At 36.8% G+C, this 25,973-nt stretch overlaps 1 protein-coding gene across 7 annotated transcripts in view; it reads left to right on the top strand.

Moving 5' to 3' along the window:
• CFAP299 (cilia and flagella associated protein 299) overlaps positions 1-25,973 on the top strand; it is a 737,014-nt gene that overhangs the window by 352,264 nt on the left and 358,777 nt on the right. For 5 of the 7 annotated variants that reach the window (XM_054253217.2, XM_054253220.2, XM_054253216.2 and 2 more), the window contains exon 4: positions 9,262-9,336. The exons of the other annotated variants lie outside the window; for them this stretch is intronic. In XM_054253217.2, the coding sequence (XP_054109192.1) occupies positions 9,262-9,336 (75 nt within the window). The remainder of the gene's footprint in view (positions 1-9,261; positions 9,337-25,973) is intronic. 7 annotated transcript variants of the gene reach the window in all.

Raw genomic sequence — 25,973 nt, 5'->3', positions numbered from 1 at the left:
GGAGAGAGAATGGGAATGTAGCTTTATTCTAAAAATGGATATTGAAAACCACTTTTATGTGAATAATTGTGCTTAATAATGGCTGATCAATATTTCATTTAAACCTATGAGTAGGTGTGATGTGGTACTGACAAGAATGTATTTTTTGTGTATTTAAAGTGGAGAGTTCTATAAATGTTTATTAAGTTATTTGTCCCAGATCTGAGTTCAAGTCCTGGATAGCCTTATTAATTTTCTGTCTTGTTGGTCTATCTAATATTGATGTTGAAGCCTCCCACTAATATTGTGTGGGAGTCTAGGGAATCTAAGTCTCTTTAAAGGTCTTATGTATCTGGGTGTTAGGATAGTTAGTTCTTCTTGTTGCATTGATCCTTTTACCACTATATCTTTGTTGCTTTAAAATCTATTTTATCAGAGGTGAGAATGGCACCTCCTGCTTTTTATTTATTTATTTATTTATTTTTGCTCTCCATTTGGTGGGTAAATCTTTCTCCATCCCTTTGTTTTGAGTCCTTGTGTATCCTTGCATGTGAAATGGGTCTGGATGTAGCATACCATTGGATTTTGGCTGTATCTTTTGATTGAGGGATTTATCTTTTGATTGATTGATTCAGCTGTTGATACTTGTGTATGCTTCACAAAGTTCTTGTGCTGTGTTTTTCGCTCCATCATGTCATTTATGTTGTTTTCTGAATGGGTTGTTCTAGTTAGGAATTCCTCTAACTTTCTTCAACGTTCTTATCTTTCTTGTACTGAGTGAGAACATGATCCTTTAGCTCAGAGGATTCTGTTATTACTTGCCTTCTGAAGTCTACTTCTGTCAATTCATCAAACTCATTCTCTGTCCAGTTTTGTTCCCTTGCTGGCAAGAAGTGTGATCCTTTGGAGAAGGCATTATGATTTTTTGAATGTTCAGCCTTTTTTCACTGATTTTTCTTCATCTTCATGGATTTATCAACCTTTGGTCTTTGATGTTGGTGACCTTTGGATGGAGTTTCTGTGTGGACATCCTTTTTATTGATGTTGATGCTATTCCTTTCTGTTTGTTAGTTTTCCTTTAACAGTCATGCCCTTCTGCTGCAGATCTGCCAGAGTTTGCTGAAGGTCCACTCCAGACCCTATTTGCTTGGGTATCACCAGTGGAGGCTGCAGAACAGCAAAGATTACTGCCTGTCTTTTTCTTTGGAAGCTTCATCCTAGAGGGGCACCTTCCAGATGCCAGCTGGAGCTCTCCTGTATGAAGTGTCTGTTGAACCATGCTGGGATTGTCTTCCAGTCAGGAGGCATAGGGATCAGGGACATACTTGAGGAGGTAGCAGAGCACAAGCACTGTGCTGGGAGATCCACTGCGATCTTTGTAACTGGCAGGCAGGAATGTTTAAGTCTGCAGAAGCTGCATCCAGATGCTCTGTCCCAGGGAGATGGAAGTTTTATTCATAAGCTTCTGACTGTAGCTGCTGCCTTTCTTTCAGAGATGGCTTCCCCAGAGAGGAGGAATCTAGTGAGATAGTCTGACTATAGCAGCTTTACTGAGGTGCAGTGGGCTCTGCCCAGTTTGAAATTCCAGGTGGCTTTGTTTATACTGTGAGGGGAAAACTGCCTACTCAAGCCTTACTAATGGCAGATGCCCCTGCCCTCACCAAGCTGGAGCATCCCAGGTCAACTTCAGACTGCTGGGCTAGCAATGAGAATTTCAAGCCAGTAGATCTTAACTTGCTAGGCTCTGTGAGATTGAGATCCGCTGAACTAGACCACTTGGTTCCCTGGCTTCAACCCCCTTTCTAGGGGAGTGAGCTGTTCTGTCCCACTGGCATTCCAGGCACCACTGGGGTATGAAAAAAAAAATAGTAACTCCAGCAGCTAGCTTGGTGTTTGCCCAAATGGCTACCCCAGCTTTGTGCTTGAAATCCAGGGCCCTAGTGGTATTGGCACTGGAGGGAATCTCCTGGTTTGCGGGTTGTGAAGACCATGGGAAAAGCGTAGTATCTGGGCCCGAATGCACCATTCCTAATGGCACCTTCCCTCACAGATTCCCTTGGCTGGGCTGGGGGAGTTCCCTGACCCCTTGCACTTCCTTGGTGAGGTGATGCCCCATTCTGCTTTGGCTCACTCTCCATGGGTTGCACCTACTCTCTAACCAGTCCCAGTGAGATGAGCCAGGTACCTCAGTTGGAAATGCAGAGATCACCCACCTTCTTCATTGATCTCGCTAGGAGCTGCAGACCAGAGCTGTTTCTATTTGGCCATCTTGCCAGTCACTGAGTTATGTTTTAATTTATTTTCTGTATATTTTGGAAATTCCTACCAATCTTTGGCAAAAGCTACAGAAAATGTTTCTTATTAAAGTTCCAAAAACATTTTATTTAGTCTGTTTTATCATTACTCCTCACAATGATTAATTCTATTTTGGGCTGTTGATGATAGTCATTTGGTATTGTCAAAGTCTTGTCAAATAATGTGTGCCTTTCCACATTTTCTTCTCTATTGTTATGACAGTACTAAAACTTTATAACTTTTCATTGGTTTTCACTTTTTTCGCTCTGTTCTTGTGTGTGTCCAGCTGTATATTTGTTGTTTCCTTTAATGTTTTCAAAACATTTTAATATTTCAAATTTATTAACTCTCTAGATATGTCTTATGATTGCCTTAAATTTCCTCTTAAATTCTACTTTATTGTTTGTCGTCTGACTTCATATTTTTTCATACAGTATCTCCAAACAAAAAGAAAAATGTTGGTTTTCATTTGCATTTAAGATAATATGGTTTGAATCTATGTCCCCAGCCAAATCACACGTTGAAATGTAACCCTTAGTGTTGGAGGCAGGGCTTAGGGCAAAGAGATTATATTCTGGGGGCGGATTTCTCATGAATGTTTCAGTACCATCCCCTTGGTACTGTTCTCACCATAGTGAATGAGTGCTTGTGAAACCTGGTGGATTAAAAGTGTGTGGCACCTCCTCTCTCTCACCCTTGCTCCTGCTCCTGCCATGTGAGATGCCTGCTCCCTCTTTGCCTCCTTCTATGATTGGAAGTTTCCTGAAGCCTCCTCGGAAGCAGAAACCATTATGCTTCCTGTACAACCTGCAGAACTGTGAGACAAGTAAACTTCTTTTCTTTATAAAATTCCCAAACTCATATGAGTTACATGAGGTTAGAATTGTCTGCTGTAACTAAATCCATTGTTGTTTTCCAAAATTTACCTTGATTGGATTATTTCTTATAGCATTTGTCAGTATTCGTTATTTATGGTTTTGCCTTTTTTAAACTCTCCCTCCTACCCTAGGCCTAGTACTTCTCTATAGCAGCTTTGTGTTTCTCTGCTAGCCCCTTAACAATGTCCCAGAGTCTTATTCAGATTTGCTTATATTCCTTTCTCACTAAGCCTGCTCTACCTCTTTCTTTTTTCCACAGTTTCAACTCATGGTGAAGGTTCGCAAATCTCTATCATTTCTGCTCTCTTCACTCAACTTCAGAACCATATGATCAGATTTTAGTGGAGAGCTCCACTGGGTTCTGATACCATAACGTTAGCTTGTCCAAAACAGGACTTATTTTTCATTTTCCTTTATCCCAACCTGATCCCAGCCCCAGATATCTCCACCACTATTTGTAAAAGAAGTGAGCCAAGGATATCATGATCTGGACACTGTCTTCCTTCTCATCTTATGTCTTCCTTTTCATCTTATATCTCACAATACTTATCCAGGTTCATCAAATTTAGCTTTTCAATACTGATAGCAAATTGTCTCATTAAATTTCATTTCCAACCCCATTTGATCTTGCCTTCATGCATGTTAGAAAGTGGAAAATGATAGAACTATATATTTCCAGACTCTCTTGTAACTGAGTCTCTTCATGTGACCTGCATGCCACCAAATAGGAAAAAAAGCAGTAGTCACACTCACTGAGTATCATATCTCCTGCCAAAACTTAACAGCAGAGCCATATGGCTTTTTGTGGACTGCTAATGCAAAGTTTCTAGCATTATGGATCTAAAAGGATAATGAATGATGGAACATTTCTCCTGACTGAGTTTCCTCTATCTCGGTTTTCTTCAGGCTACATAGCATCAAAACTTGATACTTTTGTTCACCTAAGGATCCTGTGAATATCTTCTATACCTTTCAACTTAAACTCACTAGACTAGGTTTCTCTGTTTTTAACTGAAAATCCTGATTAATACAGTATGTCTCAAATGTATTTAAATTTTCCCATCACATAAGTCACTACCTTTGTTCAACCATTCTTTATCCCCATAAGAAAAAGCATTGTGTCTTCATTATTTGCTTTTTATGTTCTCTTTTCAATTTTATCTTTTACTGATCTATAATAGATGCACATATTTTAGGGTACCTGTGATGATTTAATATATTCACATAATTTGAAAAATCAAATCGGTGTAGTTGTGATATTCATTATCTTAAATATTTGTCTTTTCTTTATACTAGAAACATTTGAAATATTTTCTGCCAGCTACTCTGAAATATACAACAGATTATTATAAACTAGTCACATTGCTGATATGTGAAATGCTAGGTCTTATTTCTTCTATCAAAATGTGTGTTTGTATCTATTAATCAGCCTCACTTGCCCCTCACTTACACCTTGCTTGCCCCTCAACTTTTCCTGTCCTTTGGTCACCACCAATCTACTATCTTGCTTCTTGAGACCCACTTTTTTAGTTCCCATATATGAACATGCAATGTTTGTATTTTTGTGCTTGGGCTTATTTCAGTTAACATAATGACTTCCAGTTCTGTCTATGCTGCTACAAATGACAGGATTCATTTTTTTTATGGCTAAATAATATTTCATTTGTATATATATTTTTTCTTTATCCACTCATTCATTAATGGACACTTAGGTTGATTCCATTTTTGGCTGTTGTGAATAGTGCTGCAATAAACATGAGAGTGTAGATATCTCTTTGATATATTGATTTCTATTATTTTCTATATATACCCAGTAGTGTAACTGCTAAATTATATGGAAATTCTATGTCTAATATTTTGAGAAACCAGCATATATTTTTCCATGCTGACTGCATTAATTTACACTCCCACCAACAATGTATAAAAATTCCTTTTAATTTACATTTTTGTCAGCATTCGTTGTTCCCTGTATTTTGGATAAAAGCCATTTTAACTGGTGTGAAATGATATCTCATTGTGGCTTTCATTGTCGTTTCTCTGATTATTAGTAATGTTGAACTTTTTTTCAGATATCTGTTGGTCATCTGTATGTATTCCTTTGAGAAATGTCTGTTCAGATCTTTTGTCCATTTTTAAATCAATTTTTTTTGCTATTTAATTGTTTAAACTCTATATATTCTGGTTATTAATTCATTATAGGATGGATAGTTTATAAATATTTTCTCCCCTTTTGTGGATTGTCTCTTTACTTTGTCCGAGTCTTCTCTGCTCTGCAGAATCTTTTTAGTTTGATATAATCCTATTTGTCTCTTGTTGCGTACTTTGCCTATGCTTTTAAGATCTTGCACAAAAATTCATAACCCAGACCAACATCCTGAAGCATTTCCCCAAAGTTTTTTGTTAGCAGTTTCACAATTTGAGATCTTGACTTCAGTCTGTAATCTATTGATTTAATTTTTATGTAAGTTGAAAAGTGGAGATCTAGTTTTATTTTATTGTGTTGGATATCCAGTTTCTCCAGCACCATTTATTAAAGAAACTGTCCTTTCCCCATTGTTTTTGTTTGTTTGTTTGTTTTGTTTGTTTGTTTGTTTTTGAGACGGAGTTTCGCTCTTGTTATCCAGGCCGGAGTGCAATGGCGTGATCTCGGCTCCACCTCCTGGGTTCAGGCAATTCTCCTGCCTCAGCCTCCTGAGTAGCTGGCATTACAGGCACGCACCACCGTGCCCAGTTAATTTTTTGTATTTTTAGTAGAGACGGGGTTTCACCACGTTGACCAGGATGGTTTTGATCTCTTGACCTCGTTATCCACCCACCTCGGCCTCCCAAAGTGCTGGGATTATAGGCGTGAGCCACCGCGCCCAGCCCCCGTTGTTTCTTATTGGAAACTTTGTTGAAAGTGAGTTGGCTGTAAATATATGGATTTATTTCTGGGTTCTCTATTCTATTCCTTTAGTCTATGTCTCTTTTTAATGCCAGTATTATGCTTAGTTTCTATAGCTTTGCAGAATATTTTGAAGTCAGGTAATGTGATGCCTCCAGCGTTACTCTTTTTGCTCAGGGTTGATATCTATAAGTCTCAAGTTATAAGACTATAAGTCTTCTGAGGTTCCATATAAATTTTAGAATGTTTTTCTATTTTTGTGAATCATGATATTGGTTTTTTGATAGGAATTGCATCAAATCTATAAATTGCTTTGAATGGAATTGTCCTTTTAACAATATTAATTCCTTCAATCCACAAACATGGAATATCTTTCCAATTTTTTGTGTTTCTTCTTCAATTTCTTTCATCAGTGTTTTACAGTTCCCTTTGTATAGATCTTTCAATTTTTTAAATCAGTTTCTAGGGGTTTTATATTATTTGTAGCTCTTGTAAATAAAATTACTTACTTGATTTCTTTTTTCTCTTTCTTTCTTTCTTTCTTTCTTTCTTTCTTTCTTTCTTTCTTTCTTCTTTTTCTTTCTTTCTTTCTTTCCTTTCTTTTGTGAGGAAGTCTCACCCTTGTTGCCCAGGCAATGTTAGTAATAATTACTTATTTTACAAGGTCAACATTACCTTGATATCAAAACCAGACACAGACATAACTAAAAAGAAAACTACAGGCCAATATCATTGATAAATGTAGATGCCAAAATCAACGCAACCTCCACCTCCCAGGTTCAAGCCAATATCTTGTCTCAGCCATCTGAGAAGCTGGCATGCACCAGGCCTAGCTAGTCTTTTGTATTTTTAGTACAGATGGGGTTTCAACATGTTGACCAGGCTGGTCTAAGTTTAGAAGTATTCCCTCCTCTTCAATTTTTTTTTGAAGAGTTTTGTTAGGATTGGTGTTAGTTCTTTTTTAAATGTTTAGCAAACTCAGCAATAAAGATATCAGATTCTGGGCTTTTCTCTGAGGAAAAGACTTTTTATTATAGCCTCAGTTTCATTACTCATTATTGGCTTGTTAATGTTTTCTATCTTTCATGATTCAATCTTGGTAGGTATTATATGTCCAGGAACTTACGCATTTCTGCTGGGTTTTCTGATTTGTTGGAATGCAGTTGTTCATAATAGTTTCTAATGATTATTTGTATTTCTGTGGTCTAAGTTGGTTTGTCTCCTTTTTTATTTCTGATTTTATTTATTTGCGTCCTCTCTCTTCTTGTGTTAGTGTAGTTAGTTAATTTTATTTATTCTTTCAGAAAAATGATTTTTCATTTTGTTAATATTTTATGTTTTTTCAGTGTCAGTTTTCTTTATTTCTGCTCTAAACTTTATTACTTTTTCTCCTTCTACTAGTTTGGGGTTTGGTTTGTTCTTGATTTTCTAGTTCTTTGAGATTCATTATTAAGTTGTGTATTTGAAGTTTTTTTGCTTTTTTGATGTAGGTGTTCATTGCTATAAACTTTCCTCTTAGCACTGCTCTTACTGTATCCCATAGATTCCATAAGTTGTATTTCCATTTTTCATTTGTTTCAAGAATATTTTAAAATGTTCTTTTTTATTTCTTCATTGACCCATTGCTTATTCAAGAGCACATTGTTTGATTTCCATGTGTTAGTATATTTTCCAAAATTCCTCTTGATATTCATTTCTTGTTTTATTATATTGGAATCTGAAAACATACTTGATACGATTTATGCTTTTGATTGAATTGTTTTCTACTGTTTCTCCTACTTTCATATTGGGATGTAGGAAGTTTTTCAAAGGTTGTATGCAACAACATTTAATTGTGATGTCCATCTACTTTTGTGGGGATAATTAATAAGGGTGTGTGTGTGTTTACATAAAAATAATGACATCTTTCCATAACTAAAGCTTGAGATTTTATTTTTCTCAAAGATAAAACAAAATAATGTGTCGGACCCTAGTTTGTTCTCCTCTCAGAACATATCATTATGATACAATAATATCATAAAAACTTCAAGAAGCGGCATTGATGGCAAAAAAAAAAAACCAAATCTATATTGTTCCATATAATCTAGTGTAAATTTATGAGGAAAATTATTCACTATTTTTTTACTTTTTTTTCACTTTTTTCACTGTTATCACACATGTAGTGCCTTGCTAGTAGTTGTAAAGTTAACTTTATGCAGATACACGAGTCAATTTTTGTCAGAAATTCTTCCTGTAGGGTGTTAGTTTAGTCCAAAGTCTTCATTTAAAAGGATAAATTCCATTTTTAAAAATTGCATTTCAAGCCAAAATTGTTTTCAGGGTGTTTGATTGCAATGTGTCACTGAAAGCCAATCTTCAGGGGATCCTTTCTGTTTCTGTCTTTTCTACTTGGGAAATCCCCATATCAGTAAATAGTTGCTGGTTAAGGATTCTCTTATATTTCCTTTTTAAAATTTATCATCAGTCTAGTTGTAATACATTAATAGATGGCTTATTTGGGGGTTTTAACCTTTGGGATATTTCTTTTATGAAATATCCTTTTTTTACTTTTAACTTAGGTTTTCATTGTCTCCTCTTCTTCAAAATCCCATCTGCTCTTCTCTATCTTAAACAAACATGTTACCCTCCCCTCAATTTTCAAGCTACTGCTATTTCTTTTTCTTTTATGGCAAAGAAACACCCACTTAAATTTGCTTTCATGTTCTTCTTCTTACTCTTCCTTCTTGGCAAAATGTGGCTTCTACTCTTAAGCATTTTGCAGTAGATATTTTCTCCATCACAAAATGGCATCCCAGTTACTTAATAAAGTAGGAATTTACATTTACTGAATGCTTAGTGTGTGTCTCAAATGATATATTATATAAATTATCTTATTTAGATCCTTACAAAAACCTTATGATTACGTGCTCTTATTAACTTTATTTTGCCTTTGAAATGACTGAGTCACAGAGAAGTTAAGTAACTCACCCATGTTCACACACCTAATGAGTGGCTGAATCAGAATTAAAATCTTGCTGCCGTAATTGCTCTGCACAGTGCCTATTTTCTGGCAGTGTTCAATCTAATACAATTATTATTGTCATCCTCTTTAATCTCTCTGCTAATTCCAATAGAGTTAAGCAATCCTTCATTTAAATTTTTTTTCTTTTGAATTTGAAATAAGCATGGGCTCTAGAGAAAGTTGCAAAAATAGTGCACGTGAAGTCCTCTGTATGTTTTATCCAGGTTCCTCCATTGGCAACATCTTGTATAAACGTACTGCAATATCAAAACTGGGACACTGAAAGTAGTAATCTATTGGTAAGTAGACTACAAACCTTGCTGAGTTTTTACAGGTTACTACATGCATTCATTTGTTTTTCTGTGTTTACATGAAATTTTCTCCCACATGGAGGTTTGTGTAGCCACCACTGCAATCCATCACAAGAGAACTTCCTTGTGCTTTATAGTTGACACCCTCACCCATTTCTGTTCCTGTCCTCTGCTAACTTCTAGACTGCTCTTCATCTCTACAATTTTGTCATTTGAGAATTATATATAAATAGGATTATCTTATATTTTCTTTTTAAAATGTATCATCAATCTTGTAATACATTAGTAGATGGTTTATTTGGGGGCTTAACCTTTAAGATATTTCTTTTATGAAATATTCTTTTTTCTTTTAACTTAGGTTTTAATTGTCTCTTCTTCAAAATCCTGTCTGCTCTTCTCTGTCCTAAACAAACAAGTTACCCGCCCCTCAACATTCAAGCTACTGCTCTGTTCTTTTTCTATTATGGCAAAGAAACACCCATTTAAATTTGCTTTCATTTTCTTCTTACTCTTCCTTCTTGATAAAATGTGACTTCTACTCTAAGCATTTTACAGTGGATGTTTTCTGCATTACAAACTAGCTTCCCAGTTACTTAATAAAGTAAAAATTTACATTTATTGAATGCTTATTATGTGTCCAAAATGATGATTACTTTTGGAAATTGACTCGTTTTCACTAACCAAAATGACCTTAAGATTTGTCTGGATTGTTTCATGTAGGGACACTTTATTCCTTTATACAGATAAGTAATATTTCATTGTGTGGTAGTTTTAAATTTTGATTGCCCTTCACCCAATGAAGGACATTTTGTTTGTTACCGGTTATTTTTTTTTTGTTATTACAGATTAAAATGCTATATGTGTTTATTTGTTTGTGTGAACATGAGTTTAATTTCTTAGCATAAATGCTGAAGAGTGTGAATCCTATTTAGTATGGCAAGAGCACATTTGATTTCATAAAAAATGACTAAACTATTTTCCAGAGTGCTTATACTATTTCACATTGCTACCAAAAAACATTTTAGCTACTAATAGGTATATAGTGATATCTTAAGGTGGCTTTAATTTTCATTTCCCTAATAGCAAATGATGTCAATGTTTTTTCCAAGTGCTTGTTTGCTATCTGTATCCCCATTTCAGTGAATTATCTGTGTGTGTGGTTTTTGTTTTTGTGTGTGTGTTTATGGGGGGTTTGTTTGGCTTATTTTCAAATTGGATTTTTGCCACTTCACTATTGAGTTTTGAGAGTTTTTCATACATTGTCATATGTTGTTGGATATGTGGTTTGCAAATATTTTCTCCCAGATTGTAACTTGCTCTTTCATTCTCTTAACATGTTTCATTGAGGAGAAGTTTTCAGTTTCGATGAAATCCAGTTTATGGGAACACCCCACCCTGTCATTCCTCAACTCCTGACTGTAGTCCTTAGCCATTGTCTTCTTTCTGACTTTCAGAGATTGCCTATATTTGTTACAGTATTTCTAATGAATTTCAATTGTAAGGTGGGGATTTAGGGAGGAATAGGTTTACTGCCTCTTCTCTGGAACCAGAAGTCAACTTTCATTTTAAAAATTGCGTAACACAGTTTCTGAGACATTTTATTTTTGCAGCATTCTCCTAATATCTGGGACTATGAGTGATTTTCATTGTCTGTTCTCTTTCTATCAAATCTCTAATTCAGACATCTTTCCAAGATCTCTTCTAGCACCTCTTAACTCCCTCCCTTTCATTGTCTACAGTCTCTGGACAGTAACAGTCAACCTCTGGACCAAATCTTCATTTCCATTTAAATAATTCCTCAGTTTATATTTCTAGCCTAGATCTCAGGACTTTATTTTTCTATTTTCATTTTGTTATCTTCTTCAAGTTTTTTTTTTTTTTTCCTATTTTTATCTGGATATCTCCTTAGAGCTTTGTTTTCATATTTTTATCTTAGTATCTTCTCTAAAATAGTCCAATGACACATCAAATGAAATTGTTTTGTAACAAGGGCAATATCTTGGAAATAATAATCAGCATTTTTTTCCTGCCTTCTGAATCGAAGAGATGCACATCTGCCTATTGGACAAAGATGGTTTCACAGAGAACGAGGAAAGACTGAAGAAAGAAAGAGTAACAACATTTTGAGGTTCCATGTGGGATTTTTTACAGTAAAATTTTGAAACGTAAAGTTAGAGAAGAAAGAATTTTCTAAATTCCTTTAACCTTCATTTAGGATTATTAAGGCACAGACAAGGAAAACCTAATTGTGAAATCTCTCAGCCATGAAATCTGTTCATGTCACTGTTCACTGTCAGCCATGAAGTGAAATTCAGGAAGAAGGTTATTAACTGAAGGATGTAAAAGAGAAGGCTACCCCTTTTGGATCTAGGAGATTATTGAAGTGGATTGCAGACTGCAGGAGGGAATGGAGAGCTCAGTGTCAAGGATCATGTTTTCAAATCTTCTATCTTCTCCTGGGCCAATCCTAAGGAGGTTGTAAAGGAGCCTTGGAAGTATCTAGGGGCTTAGTGAGGAATGGCAAGACTTTTGCTCTTCTCTTGAAGAACATTGTTCTAGAGTTGTCTCTGTACCAATTCAAATCTAAAATTTCATAAGAAATGTAATACTGGGGAGGGGACTCAAGATGGCGCTGTGAGAACAACCCAGGATTGGAGCCCGCGTTGAATTCGCAAACGGTGAGTCAGTGCTGCATTTCCAGACTGATCTTTGTTGCCCACAGAATGGGGAAACTCCCAAGTATAAAAAGACACGGGACGCCAGGCAGTAGGTCTGCCTGGTGAAGCCGGCAGCCGGGGCGGCGGCGGCCGGCCCTACCCAGCAATCCCCACAGGGCACGCTTGTCCGGGTGCCATGTTGAACCGGCAACCTGAGACTTGAGAGGGCTGGACTTGAGACTGAACGAGACTTGCACAGTAGCCCAGCCCAGGGGATTGCAGGGACAGATCGTTTGGGATACCCAGTGGGACGAACAAAACCGCGATTTCAAACTATCCCGGGCAGATGGTCCGAGACGCTCTGTGGGGGAGGGGCGTCCACCACTACGGAGGCAACCTGCCCCAACTGATATACACGCCCACTGCTGAGGCAGCCAGCCGTTGCCGAGGCAACCCGCCCCAACTGAGATACACGCCCACTGCTGACGCAGCCAGCCGTTGCCGAGGCAACCCGTCCCTACTGAGATACACGCCCACTGCTGACGCAGCCAGCCGTTGCTGAGGCAACACGCTACAACGAAGAGACTCCGCCGCAGGGCCTGGCGGAGACCACAGCAGAGCCGCAGGAACAGCGCGAATCACACAACAGCAGGGCGGAGCCTCGGCAGCCAAACAGTGGCTAGTCTGCCTTTGAGCTGGGCAGGACACCTGATCGGACATCCAAAAATAAAGCCCAAACCCCTCAACACAGAGCATTTGAGAAAAAAAAAAGGGTTGTTTAATGAGCTGTGTTGCAGCAGAATCAAACATAGCAGCCTAACAGCCCTGAATGAACAACAGAGTGCACAGCTCAGCAATTAAACCCCTATAAAGTACAAACTGTCTCCTCAAGCAGCTCCCTGACCCCTCTATATCCAAAAGACTGTCATTAGGCAGGCATCATCCTGGGACAAAGAGAGCAGAAAAAGAAACTGGTAGCATCCCTCGCTGTGCCACGGCTACTAGAGGTGCACCCCAGATAAGCAGGGTCTGGAGCGGACCTCAACAGTCATACAGCGAAGGGGCTAGACTGGTAGAAGGAACACCAAGCAACAGAAATACTTCATCATCAACATTCTGGGTGTCCACTCAGAGACCCAAACGAAAAGTCAGCAACTACGCAGACGACCAGCGGACAAATCCACAAAGATGGGAAGAAACCAGCGCAAAAAGGAGGAAAACACCCGAAACCAGAACACCTCGCCTCCTAGAAAGGACCAAAACTCCTCACCAGCAAGGGAACAAAGCTGGACGAAGAATGACTGTGATGAAATGATGGAATTAGACTTCAGAAGATGGATAATGAGAAACTTTTGTGAGCTAAAAGATCATGTATTAAATCAATGCAAAGAAACTAAGAACCTTGAAAAAAGATTCGAGGAAATGATAACAAGAATGGATACCTTAGAGAGGAATATGAATGAATTAAAGGAGCTGAAAAACACAATACGAGAACTTCGCGAAGCAAACGCAAGTTTCAATAGCCGAATTTACCAAGCAGAAGAAAGAATATCTGAAGTCGAAGACCAACTCAATGAAATAAAACGAGAAACCAAGATCAGAGAAAAAAGCGCAAAAAGGAATGAACAAAGTCTCCAAGAAATGTGGGACTATGTGAAAAGACCTAACCTACGTTTGATAGGTGTACCAGAAGGGGACGAAGAGAATGAATCCCAGCTGGAAAATACTCTTCAGGACATCATCCAGGAAAATTTCCCCACCTAGCAAGACAAGCCAACACTCAATTGCAGGAAATACAGAGAACACCACAAAGATATTCCGCAAGAAGAGCAACCCCAAGGCACATAATCGTCAGATTCAACAGGGTTGAAATAAAGGAGAGAATACTAAGGGCAGCCAGAGAGAAAGGTCGGGTCACCCACAAAGGGAAGCCCATCAGACTCACAGCAGATCTCTCGGCAGAAACACTACAAGCCAGAAGAGAGTGGGGGCCAATATTCAACATTCTTAAAGAAAAGAACTTTCAACCCAGAATTTCATATCCAGCCAAACTGAGCTTCAGAAGTGAAGGAAGAATAAAATCCTTTGCGAACAAGCAAGTACTCAGAGATTTTGTCACCACCAGGCCTGCTTTACAAGAGCTCCTAAAAGAGGCACTACACATAGAAAGGATCAATCAGTACCAGCCATTCCAAAATCACACTGAATGCTAAAGAGCTTCAACATAATGAAGAATCTACAACAACTAACAGGCAAAACAGCCACTTAGAATCAAAATGGCAGTATCAAATTCACACATAACAATATTAACCCTAAATGTAAATGGACTAAAGCACCAATCAAAAGACACAGACTGGCAAATTGGATAAAAATCCAAAACCCATCAGTGTGCTGTATCCAGGAAACCCATCTCACATGCAAGGATACACAAAGGCTCAAAATAAAGGGATGGAGGAAGATTTACCAAGCTAATGGAAAGCAAAAAAAAAGCAGGAGTTGCAATTCTCATCTCTGATAAAATAGACTTTAAAGCAACAAAGATCAAAAGAGACAAAGAAGGCCATTACATAATGGTAAAAGGATCGATACGACAAGAAGAGCTAACGATCCTAAACATATATGGACCCAACACAGGAGCACCCAGATACATAAGGCAAGTTCTTAATGACTTACAGAAGGACTTAGACTCCCACACAATAATAGTGGGAGACTTTAACACTCCACTGTCAATACTAGACAGATCAACCAGACGGAAAATCAACAAGGATACCCAGGGCTTGAACTCAGACCTGGAGCAAGCAAACCTGGTGGACATTTACAGAACTCTCCACCCCAAATCCACAGAATATACATTCTTCTCAGCACCACATCACACCTACTCTAAAATTGACCACATAATTGGAAGTAAAGCACTGCTCAACAAATGCAAAACAACTGAAATCATAACAAACAGCCTCTCAGACCATAGTGCAATCAAGTTAGAACTCAGAATTCAGAAACAGACCCAGAACCGCACAGCTTCATGGAAACTGAACAACTGGCTCTTGAATGTTGACTGGGTAAACAACGAAATGAAGGAAGAAATAAAGAAGTTCTTCGAAACCAATGAGAATGAAGACACAACGTGCCAGAACCTCTGGGACACATTTAAAGCAGTCTCTAGAGGAAAGTATATAGCAATAAGTGCCCATATGAGGAGAATGGAGAGATCCAAAATTGACACCCTATGGTCAAAATTGAAAGAGCTAGAGGAGCAAGATCAAAAAAACTCAAAACCCAGCAGAAGACAAGAAATTACTAAGATCAGAGCTGAGCTGAAGGAGATTGAGACACGAAAAACCCTTCAAAAGATCAATAAATCCAAGAGCTGGTTCTTTGAAAAGATCAACAAAATAGACAGACCACTAGCCAGATTGATTAAAAAGAAAAGAGAGAACAACCAAATAGATGCAATAAAAAATGATAAAGGGGAAATCACCACAGATTCCACAGAAATTCAAACCATCATCAGAGAATATTACAAACAACTCTATGCACATAAACTAGTAAACCTGGAAGAAATGGATAAATTTCTGAACTCCTGTGTCCTCCCAAGCCTAAACCAGGAGGAAGCTGAAACTATGAATAGACCAATAACAAGGTCTGAAGTTGAGGCAGCAATTAAGAGCCTACCTCACAAAAAAAGCTCAGGTCCAGATGGGTTCACAGCCGAATTCTACCAGACACACAAGGAGGAGCTGGTACCATTCCTTCTAAAACTATTTCAAACAATCCAAAAAGAGGGAATCCTTCCCAAATCATTTTATGAGACCAACATCATCCTGATACCAAAACCCGGCAGAGACCCAACGAGAAAAGAAAACTTCAGGCCAATATCCATGATGAACATAGATGCAAAAATCTTCAATAAAATATTGGCAAGCCGATTGCAACAGCAAATCAAAAAACTTATTCATCATGATCAAGTAGGATTCATCCCAGGGATGCAAGGCTGGTTCAACATACGCAAGTCTATCAACGTAATTCACCACATAAACGGAACCAAAAACAAAAACCACATGATTATCTCAATTGACGCAGAGAAGGCATTTGACAAAATTCAACAGCCTTTATGCTAAAAACCCTCAATAAACTCGGTATCGATGGAACGTATCTCAAAGTAATAAAAGCTATTTATGACAAACCAACAGCCAATATCATACTGAATGGGCAAAAACTGGAAGCATTCCCTTTGAAATCTGGTTCTAGACAAGGATGCCCTCTCTCACCACTCCTATTCAATATAGTACTGGAAGTTCTAGCCAGAGCAATCAGGCAAGAAAAAGAAATAAAGGGTATTCAAATAGGAAAGGTGGAAGCCAAATTGTCTCTATTTGCAGACGACATGATAGTATACCTAGAAGACCCCATCGCCTCAGCCCAAAAACTCCTGAAACTGATAAACAACTTCAGCAAAGTCTCAGGATATAAAATCAATGTGCAAAAATCACAAGCATTCATCTACACCAATAACAGACGTAAAGAAAGCCAAATCAAGAGCGAACTGCCATTCACAATTGCTACAAAAAGAATAAAATACCTTGGAATACAACTCACAAGGAACGTAAGGGACCTCTTCAAGGAGAACTACAAACCACTGCTCAACGAAATCAGAGAGGACACAAACAGATGGAGAAACATTCCATGTTCATGGTTAGGAAGAATTAATATCGTGAAAATGGCTATACTGCCCAAAGTAATTTACAGAATCAACGCTATCCCCATCAAGCTACCATTGACTTTCTTCACAGAACTGGAAAAAACCACCATGAACTTCATATTGAACCAAAAGAGAGCCCGCATAGCCAAGTCAATTCTAAGCAAAAAGAACACAGCGGGGGGCATCACACTACCGGATTTCAAACTCTACTACAAGGCTACAGTAATCAAAACAGCATGGTACTGGTACCAAAACAGAGATATAGACCAATGGAACAAAACAGAGGCACCGGAGGCAACACAACATACATACAACTATACAATCTTTGATAAACCTGACAAAAACAAGCAATGGGGCAAGGATTCCATGTTTAACAAATGGTGTTGGGAAAACTGGCTAGCCATGTGCAGAAAGCAGAAACTGGACCCCTTCCTGACACCTTACACTAAAATTAACTCCAGATGGATTAAAGACTTAAACATAAGACCTGGCACCATAAAAACCCTAGAAGGAAATCTAGGCAAAACTATCCAGGACATAGGAGTAGGCAAGGACTTCATGAACAAAACACCAAGAGCATTGGCAACAAAAGCCGAAATAGACAAATGGGACCTAATGAAACTCCACAGCTTCTGCACGGCAAAAGAAACAGTCACTAGAGTGGATCGGCAACCAACAGAATGGGAAAAAATTTTCGCAGTCTACCCATCTGACAAAGGGCTGATATCCAGAATTTACAAACAACTCAAGCAGATTTACAGGAAAAAAACAAACAAGCCCATTCAAAAGTGGGCAAAGGATATGAACAGATACTTTACGAAAGAAGACATATATGAAGCCAACCATCATATGAAAAAATGCTCATCGTCACTGGTCATCAGAGAGATGCAAATCAAAACCACATTGAGATACCATCTCACGCCAGTTACAATGGCGATCATTAAAAAATCTGGAGACAACAGATGCTGGAGAGGATGTGGAGAAAAAGGAACACTTTTACACTGTTGGTGGGAGTGTAAATTAGTTCAACCATTGTGGAAGACAGTGTGGCGATTCCTCAAGGACTTAGAAATAGAAATTCCATTTGACCCAGCAATCCCATTACTGGGTATATATCCAAAAGACTATAAATCGTTCTACTATAAGGACACATGTACACGAATGTTCACTGCAGCACTGTTTACAATAGCAAAGACCTGGAATCAACCCAAATGCCCATTGATAATAGACTGGATTGGAAAAATGTGGCACATATACACCATGGAATATTATGCAGCAATCAGAAATGATGAGTTCGTGTCGTTTGTAGGGACATGGATGAATCTGGAAAACATCATCCTCAGCAAACTGACACAAGAACAGAAAATGAAACACCGCATATTCTCACTCATAGGTGGGTGATGAAAAATGAGAACACATGGACACAGAAAGGGGAGTACTAAACACAGGGGTCTATTGGGGGGAAAAGGGGAGGGCCAGTGGGAGGGGGAGGTGGGGAGGGATAGCCTGGGGAGAAATGCCAAATGTGGGTGAAGGGGAGAAGAAAAGCAAAGCACACTGCCATGTGTGTACCTACGCAACTGTCTTGCATGCTCTGCTCATGTACCCCAAAACCTATAATCCAATAAAAAATTAAAAAAAAAAAAAAAAAAAGAAATGTAATACTTTTCAACTCAGCATGATAGTGTTTTAATCTGTTCCCCCTACTAATCCTAGTAAATGTTATAATTTTGAAAAATAGCCCCTCTCTCTATTGAATATGTATTTTATATATCCCCTTTTGTGACAGAGGAAATCTCATTCTGAGTTCTGTATATGCATATATTTGTTAATGTTCCATCCTTCAGGAGATTGATGATGTGGAAGTTTAACAAAGGATGAAGAAGTTGTACTCAGGTGTGCAGAGAAGAATAAGTCAGGTAAACAAGATAAATCACCAGGAGTTAGTTCCAGGGACAAAAACAAAAACCAGAGAAATCAATGAAGAAAAGAAGTTGGAAGGTCTATAGAACTGTAAAGTTTGGGACTAAAATGCTGGAAACTTGGGCATGAGAGGACATTTCTACTTAGGCATTAGATCCAGAATTAGAGCTACCCACTTCTTCAGTTGCCCAGGAACCTAGAGATGAAGCAGCAGAAAGACAGAAATATTTGTAAAGTATAGGAAGAAAAGGGAGAAGCATAAAAACATGATCAAATTAGAAGAGAATGTAATATGTCATAGGCTTAGCCAAAAGTAATTTAACATATGGCAAAATATAAGATTCATAATGTGATCCTGACCAGTGACTATCAAATACTCCGTAAAGTCTTCTATGCCCATGAATTCTTTGTGGGAAAACATTTTGATATGTGGAAACTGGAAAAGGCCTATTTTTATGTCTACTTTCATGTAGCACAGGGAAAAGGCAGCCCTTGAGAATTCGAGATCTAGAGCACTTTAACATAGAAATTTCCAGAACTTTGGTGTAAGCCTTGGAAATTTACCACCTCAGGAGCTGGTGGAGAATGGGGATACAAGGTGTTACTGGGATAATGTGAAGAAGAAAGAGGAGCAACTGGCTTATTGAATGGACTGAGTTCAGTGGGATATACAGAAAAGGTCCATTTTATTTTTCATAAAAAGTGTTTTCAGATTTGTTCTGTGGGATTTGCCTTCTTTTTCTCTGGACAATATCATAGACATAGTTTTCTAATGTCTTCACCCATAAAAATACTTTTATGGTAATTCAAATTCACTTTCAGTATTTAAAAGCTCAGTGCATTCTAAATCTAATCTTTAGTCTAATGTGCAATTATTATTAGCTAAGGCCTCACTTTACATTTGGAGAAGGGAATTGTGATCTGTATTGTTTAGTTTTTATTTTTTTGGATCCACTTTCTCCTCTGTCTGGTTTCTAATATGGGGGACAGAGAAGAAATATTAAAGGAAGAGGAAACAACAGTCTTATGTGATTAACAATGCTGTATTTCATCTATTTCAACCAACCCCTTTGGTTATAAATATTATCCAAAGAATGGTCTCCTTTGTAGAATATATTTTGGACTCTTTGGAGGGACTCCTTTACCCTAACCATGGAGATACTCACCTTATAGTGTCTTGAAAGAGGTGATGCAATCTAGTTAACCCCTTTGCTACTGCAGTTCAGCTTCTTTGTCTAACTATACATAATCTACCAGACATAAAGGTAAAAATATTGGACCATTAACTGACTGTGTGACACTGGGCAGATTACTAAACATCTAAATCTCACATTTGTAAACTTGAAATTGTACCTTCCACTGAGATACAATAATTTAAGCTGTATAAAGTGCTTAGAGCAGTGCCTGGTATATAGTGTGTCATATTATCTATTGTCATCGGAGTTGGATTCCTCTGTGCCGGTAAACATAGCAAAGAGTAGGGGAAGGCTGGACCCACCAAAATTTCTGCATCCTTGTCTTGCGAAATGGAAAAGTAAAGTTTACCCCACTGCTGATCACTGTCTCCTAGCTGTAACTTCATGTACCACTCCAGCTAGCTACTCAACCAAAGGGAACAGAGAAAAGACAAAGCTCTCTTTACTGACAAATTTCCCTCAATGGGTCTTCATAATAACTCTCTAGCCATCTCTTAGCACACTTGAAAAGAGAGAGATTTTGACACAGGAAGGATTTGTTCACCTACTCAGTTAATTCTGTCTAGCACCTCCCTTTAGAATATGGGGGCCAGACATGATGGCTCACACCTGTAATCCCAGCACGTTGGGAGTCCGAGGTGGGTGGATCACTTGAGGTAAGGAGTTTGAGACCAGCCCGGCCAACGTGGTGAAACCCTGTATCTACTACAAATACAAAAATTAGCCAGGTTTGATGGCAGGCACCTATAATTCCAACAACTTGGGAGGCTGAGGCAAGAGAATTGTTTGAACCCAGGAGGCAGAGGTTGCATTAAGCAAAGAATTCACCACTGCACTCCAGCCTGGGCAAGAGAGCAAGACTCCATTTTAAAAAAAAGAAAAGAATATAGGAATACTGTTTAACTATTATCTTCAGTGTCAAATCTCTGGCTAAATTCTGAAGCAACAGATACAAAATTTTGTTTAGTAACCTATTAAGGGACAAAAGTTCTAGAATGAAGATTATTAAAAAAAGGAGGAAGCCCTTTCAAGCACCGGGTGGTAACAACTACCTAACTGGTCCTTCTGTTTTGTTACATGCATTAGGTTGATTCTTGAATGTTTTATTTTTCATCCTAAAGTTATAAATCTCATTAGTGAGCTTAGAAAAATGCTTAATTTTTGGCTGGGCATGATGGCCCAATACTGTAATTTCAGCACTTTGGGAGGCCAAGGTAGGAGGATTGCTTGAGGCCAGGAGTTCAAGGCCAACCTGGGCAACATATTTCTACTAAATAAATAAATAACAAAAATAAAAGAAAAAAAAATAAAGAGAAGATGTATTTTTTTTCTTGTATTCTATTCCTTGAATTTGTTCAGTTTGGGGTCTTTGTTGTAAGGCAGGAAGGTGAGGAAATGAAGATATTTTCCTGCATCATTTAAAAAGCCATCAAATTCTATATTTAAAAAAAGAAGTTGGTTTTAAACACACTGTTATAAAAGATTCAGAAATCATAGATTCAATTTTAATTTATAACATAGTATGTTAAAAGTAGAAGCGTGTTGTCTGTTTCAAAAATGTAATTTTAATAATTGTTAATATTTTTTCTTTACTCCAAATATATGATGGATAGTTTGGGCTATTAAATATGTCCCATCTATTGATCAGATTTCTCTAATTTCTCAGCTATACTTTATTTTATTTTACTTTAATTTATGAACTTAATTAGCAAATATCACAATTTGTCCTTCATAATGCAGTGGATTTGACTCCCTTATAGTAACACCTTTTCATGTGTTTCATGGATAAAACATATTGATAGAATTGCAATGACTGCATGGTGGAATCATTTTTGGAGAATTGGACAAACAACACAGGTTTGATAGGTTCAGCTTTTTGATTTGAGTTTTTAGGTCTTAATTTTTTAAAATTTTAGTTGTTGGTAAAAGCAAATATGCTTGACAATCAAAGAATCAAACTTATATTAACAAATCAACAGGTGTAACTTTTTATTTCAAATAAAAATGAGAAGATAAGGGAAATATTGGGGGATAGAAGGATTTAGCAGAAAATGAAGTATCAGGAAAAATTAATTATGGAGAATTGATATTTTCTTTCCAGTTTACCCAAGACTAACTCTTGACTTGCAGTTAGCATTTAACAAATATCTAATGAAGGCCTCAAGTACAAGATTTTGCATAAAATAATTTTTAAATTAATAGTAGGTATTACTAAGATCATCAAAATATGGAAATGCTTCAATATCTTGTCAATAAAATGTTTAATATGAGTTTAAGGCATTGAAATAAATCACTTAAACTTCCTGTCTTACAGATAATGAAAATTTAACGTCATTAAATTGTTTTATAAATACATGTTCTCTCATGTATTTCTTGTTTTGGGGTGTTTAAAACCCGGACTTAATGCTGAGTTCATGTTTCCACTCTCAAAATTGCGGGTTTTTTCTGAAAAGATCCAAAATATTACCAACATTCTATATTCTTAATAGTAATATAATTTTAATAATTAGAAGAGAAACAATGTGTTCTATTGAACAGCACATGGTACTTGTTATTGTGTTTTAATTTGATAGTTTGTCATGGAGTTACAATGATATTTGGTAAGTTTTAATTATCCCCTACAAGATATATTAACAAGAACAGTAGCTAAATTTTTTCCAGCTCCTACTAAATTCTAAGCAGTTACATTCTACATGCATAGCACATTTATTTTTTATTTTTTATAAAAACCTTACTCTTGCCTCCATCACATATATAAAGGAACAGATACTTAGAAGGTTAGGTTTCTTTTCCCAAAGTCACATTTTTACTGCTCTTAGTAGGCTAGATCTTACACCCTTTATTTTAAGACCGAAGACAAAATTTAATGCCTATTCCTCTTAGATTTCATCCTTCAAGTTTCATTCTATTATTTTGACCCTTTGGCATCCTTCCAGTCTTGTTTCTGTCATCCCACATATTAAAAATTCTTCCTAGCTCTTGAAACCTATCATTGGATAATGCCTTCGGTGGCATCATCCTGATTATAGATAAAAATGTCGAACTGATTGGTGCCAAGCACAGAGCCCTGAGGTCTTTTTCCAGGAAGCTTCCCAATTGCTGTATCAATTCATCATTCAACATACTATAAGGGACATTGATTAATAGGTCTCGTGTTACCTCTAATTAATCCCGTTTTTTCTTCATCTGGTCCACAGATTTTGTAAAACTCTGCTTTTCTTCTGTAACACTTCTATCTTAAGATAAGAATGAATTTGCTATTCTAAGGACTGATGTGTTGATGGTAGTGGGAAGGGGAAAATTTTGCAGAATACGATGTAAATGTGAATCCTCTATAAACAATTATTGATTCACAAAGCAAGAAAACATCTCAGAAAGTACCCCAATACATTCTCCTCTATACAGGTGGGTTAATTAATTTATTCAGTTATTAAATCTCTACAGGTTCTTATGCTTTTTGGTAACAACATGTATACCAGATATGTAAATTATCATAATGTCACAAGTTCTGCATAAGTTCCTTTTGGTTATTCAGTATAATGTATTTTTATTCTGTCATTTCTAAGAGATGTTTAAGAGGGGAGTCTCATATTTATTTGATAACATAAAACTTACAGGTACACCTGGAAAATCTCTATCTTCTTTCATGACCTATTATAGATCCATTAATGCCAAATTTAATAAAATATCTCTTGCATATATTTATATTTTTAGTTTAACTCTTAATGTGTTCCATATGTTTACTACTTAACTGCTCAAAGTATCTTGTAACCCTTTAATGATGCTAGTTATTGAAAATAGGAATAGCACAAGCTTTTGAAATCATTACACTTATACATGTTTTAACTGTGTATGGTTTTTGGGTTTCTGGAGATATAATTGGATTTGAGATATTAACAATGTTTTGAAATATTTATCAAGCATGTACTATTTATACAGTACCTTACCCACAGCAGATGCTTAATAAATATTTGTTTTAAAATCCTTGTATGTTATCAAAGAAATTAGTGCATTTCATTTTCTGTATTATAAAACTTTTTTGAGTTTGAGTGTACATTACTTTTAGTACCTTATTATTTGGTGGATAAATCCATTTTGGTAACTTTCAGGATCTTATAGACCTCAGTTCTGCATCTTTAAAACTGTACTTTCTAAACTAAAGTCCCTGTTGATTCAAGTGTAGTTTTACATGAGAGATAAGCCTATTCTTGCCTGTTACAGTTTTCCATATCTAAATTTTTGCCAAATCTATTATATTCATTCTGTTCTACACTAATTAATTGGAATGTAAGCTTTCAGGTGTATATGACCATTGTTCTTTGTTAAAGAACATCTTAAGACTTTTTGTTGTTTGTTTGTATTTCTGTCATTTTCTCTGAGATAAGTATTTTAAGAAATACTTCTTCCTGTTAAATACTGGTTTAATTCGTTAGAATCAAAGAGTCATTATAGTATCTAAACTAGACTTTGTTCTAAAATTTATTTTTTTGTGTGGTTCTTTAGTGAATGGATACAATTTAACCACTATTTGCCAGGAATACTAATCACTTACATAATTAAAATCTTCCATTACAGCCAATGTCATGCTTTTCCTTTCTAGAGCAAAAGTTTTAAAAATGTACACCTTTCTGTACATTCTCAAGCCTACTTACATAGTCTTAAAACAATATATCTCTGTGAAGCCCAGGAACTTCAGACTTATGTGTATATTATGTTTGTCCCATTTTAAAGGCTAATGAATTTTTAAAACTTAGAAATAAAAAAATAGTAAACTTCATATAAACAGTACAATAATGTTGATATGTATTATTTTGTATAATTACATATAATTTAAATATATTAGAAAATCATTGAAAATTTGAATCTGGATGCTGCTTTATTAAGACGACAAACAGGAAACTTATTCTTAAATTCAGAATTAACTACTCTATGCAATGCTATCATTCATTAACAATTTTCAGATAAAAGAGACTCTTGGGCTTGGCCCCACACATTTACCTAACATTTCTCTGGAGTTTTCATCACTTATTCTAAGAAGCTCTTGTTCAGTGAATATAGTTTTTGACTGTTATTAAATTTGGGTTACTGGTTTCTCAGATTTGGTTTGAGATCTCTGAGGGAAAAATCCAGGGCTTCAACATTAGCTACCCAATGCATAATGTCTGCTTTCAAAACAATACACAGGGAAATGTGACCCTGCGCTTGGGAATTGAAATCTTGCCAATTGCACTGAAGTGTTACATTCATTATGTCATACCACACACATCTGATAAGGGCAGACATAATGCTGTTGGATAGGTTCTTGTATACAAAAACTCTGTAGGTCAAGTAAAGAGCTGTTTTTCATTTAATAACTGAACTATGCAGGTGCTAATTTAAACCATATGCAGGACAATGCAGAAATATGTTACTCCACAGTGGAATGGTTTTATGTGGGGTGGGGGTAGGTGAAAGAGAGAGCGAATTGGTATTAAGGGCAATTTTTTGATTAATTAAGGTGCCTATGCTCTGGTTAGTTTAAACCACGGAGTTCAATTGACATAACTTTGTGAAAACTAAAGCTTGCAGAAAACTGTCATAATGCTGAATTTTTTCCTGTTCCTTCTCTTCACACACCCTGACTTTTTGAAGCTCCCCATGGACCAGTTCATTTGAGAGAAACGTATTGGACACTGGGAAAGGCCAAATTAGGGCTGAGGCAGAAATTGACTCCCTCATTAAATATGCCTGCCATGGGATCTACATAGTGTATCTGGCACAAGTAAAACTGAATGATTCAGGTTCTTAATATTTTTCATCTTCTTTTGGGAACAGAGTTAGAAAAAGAACCCCAGAGGTAACATGCTAAGAACCATTTTCACAATTTAATTGAAAATTTACACTGACCAGCCAAGTACAGCTTACATATTGAAGATTAAATAAATCCATGGGAACGTTAATGAAAAAAATTAATGCTATTAGAATCAAACCCCAACTCTTTAGATTGTTGCCCTATTTAGTGAAATATACATTTCATAATCTTCTACTCATGAGTGGCAATTGCTCATGAGTTCATTCTGGTCATTCTCACACCGAGATACTATTATTTCCTGACTTAAGTCTGTGTTGAAAAAATGACTTAGAGAGCAGCAGCAGGGAGGAGGAGCCTCT

The sequence above is a fragment of the Callithrix jacchus genome, chromosome 3 (assembly GCF_049354715.1).
Source record: "Callithrix jacchus isolate 240 chromosome 3, calJac240_pri, whole genome shotgun sequence".
Taxonomy (NCBI): domain Eukaryota; kingdom Metazoa; phylum Chordata; class Mammalia; order Primates; family Cebidae; genus Callithrix; species Callithrix jacchus.
Note: the sequence above shows the minus strand (reverse complement) of the source record. Positions and strands in the feature narration are given on the sequence as shown.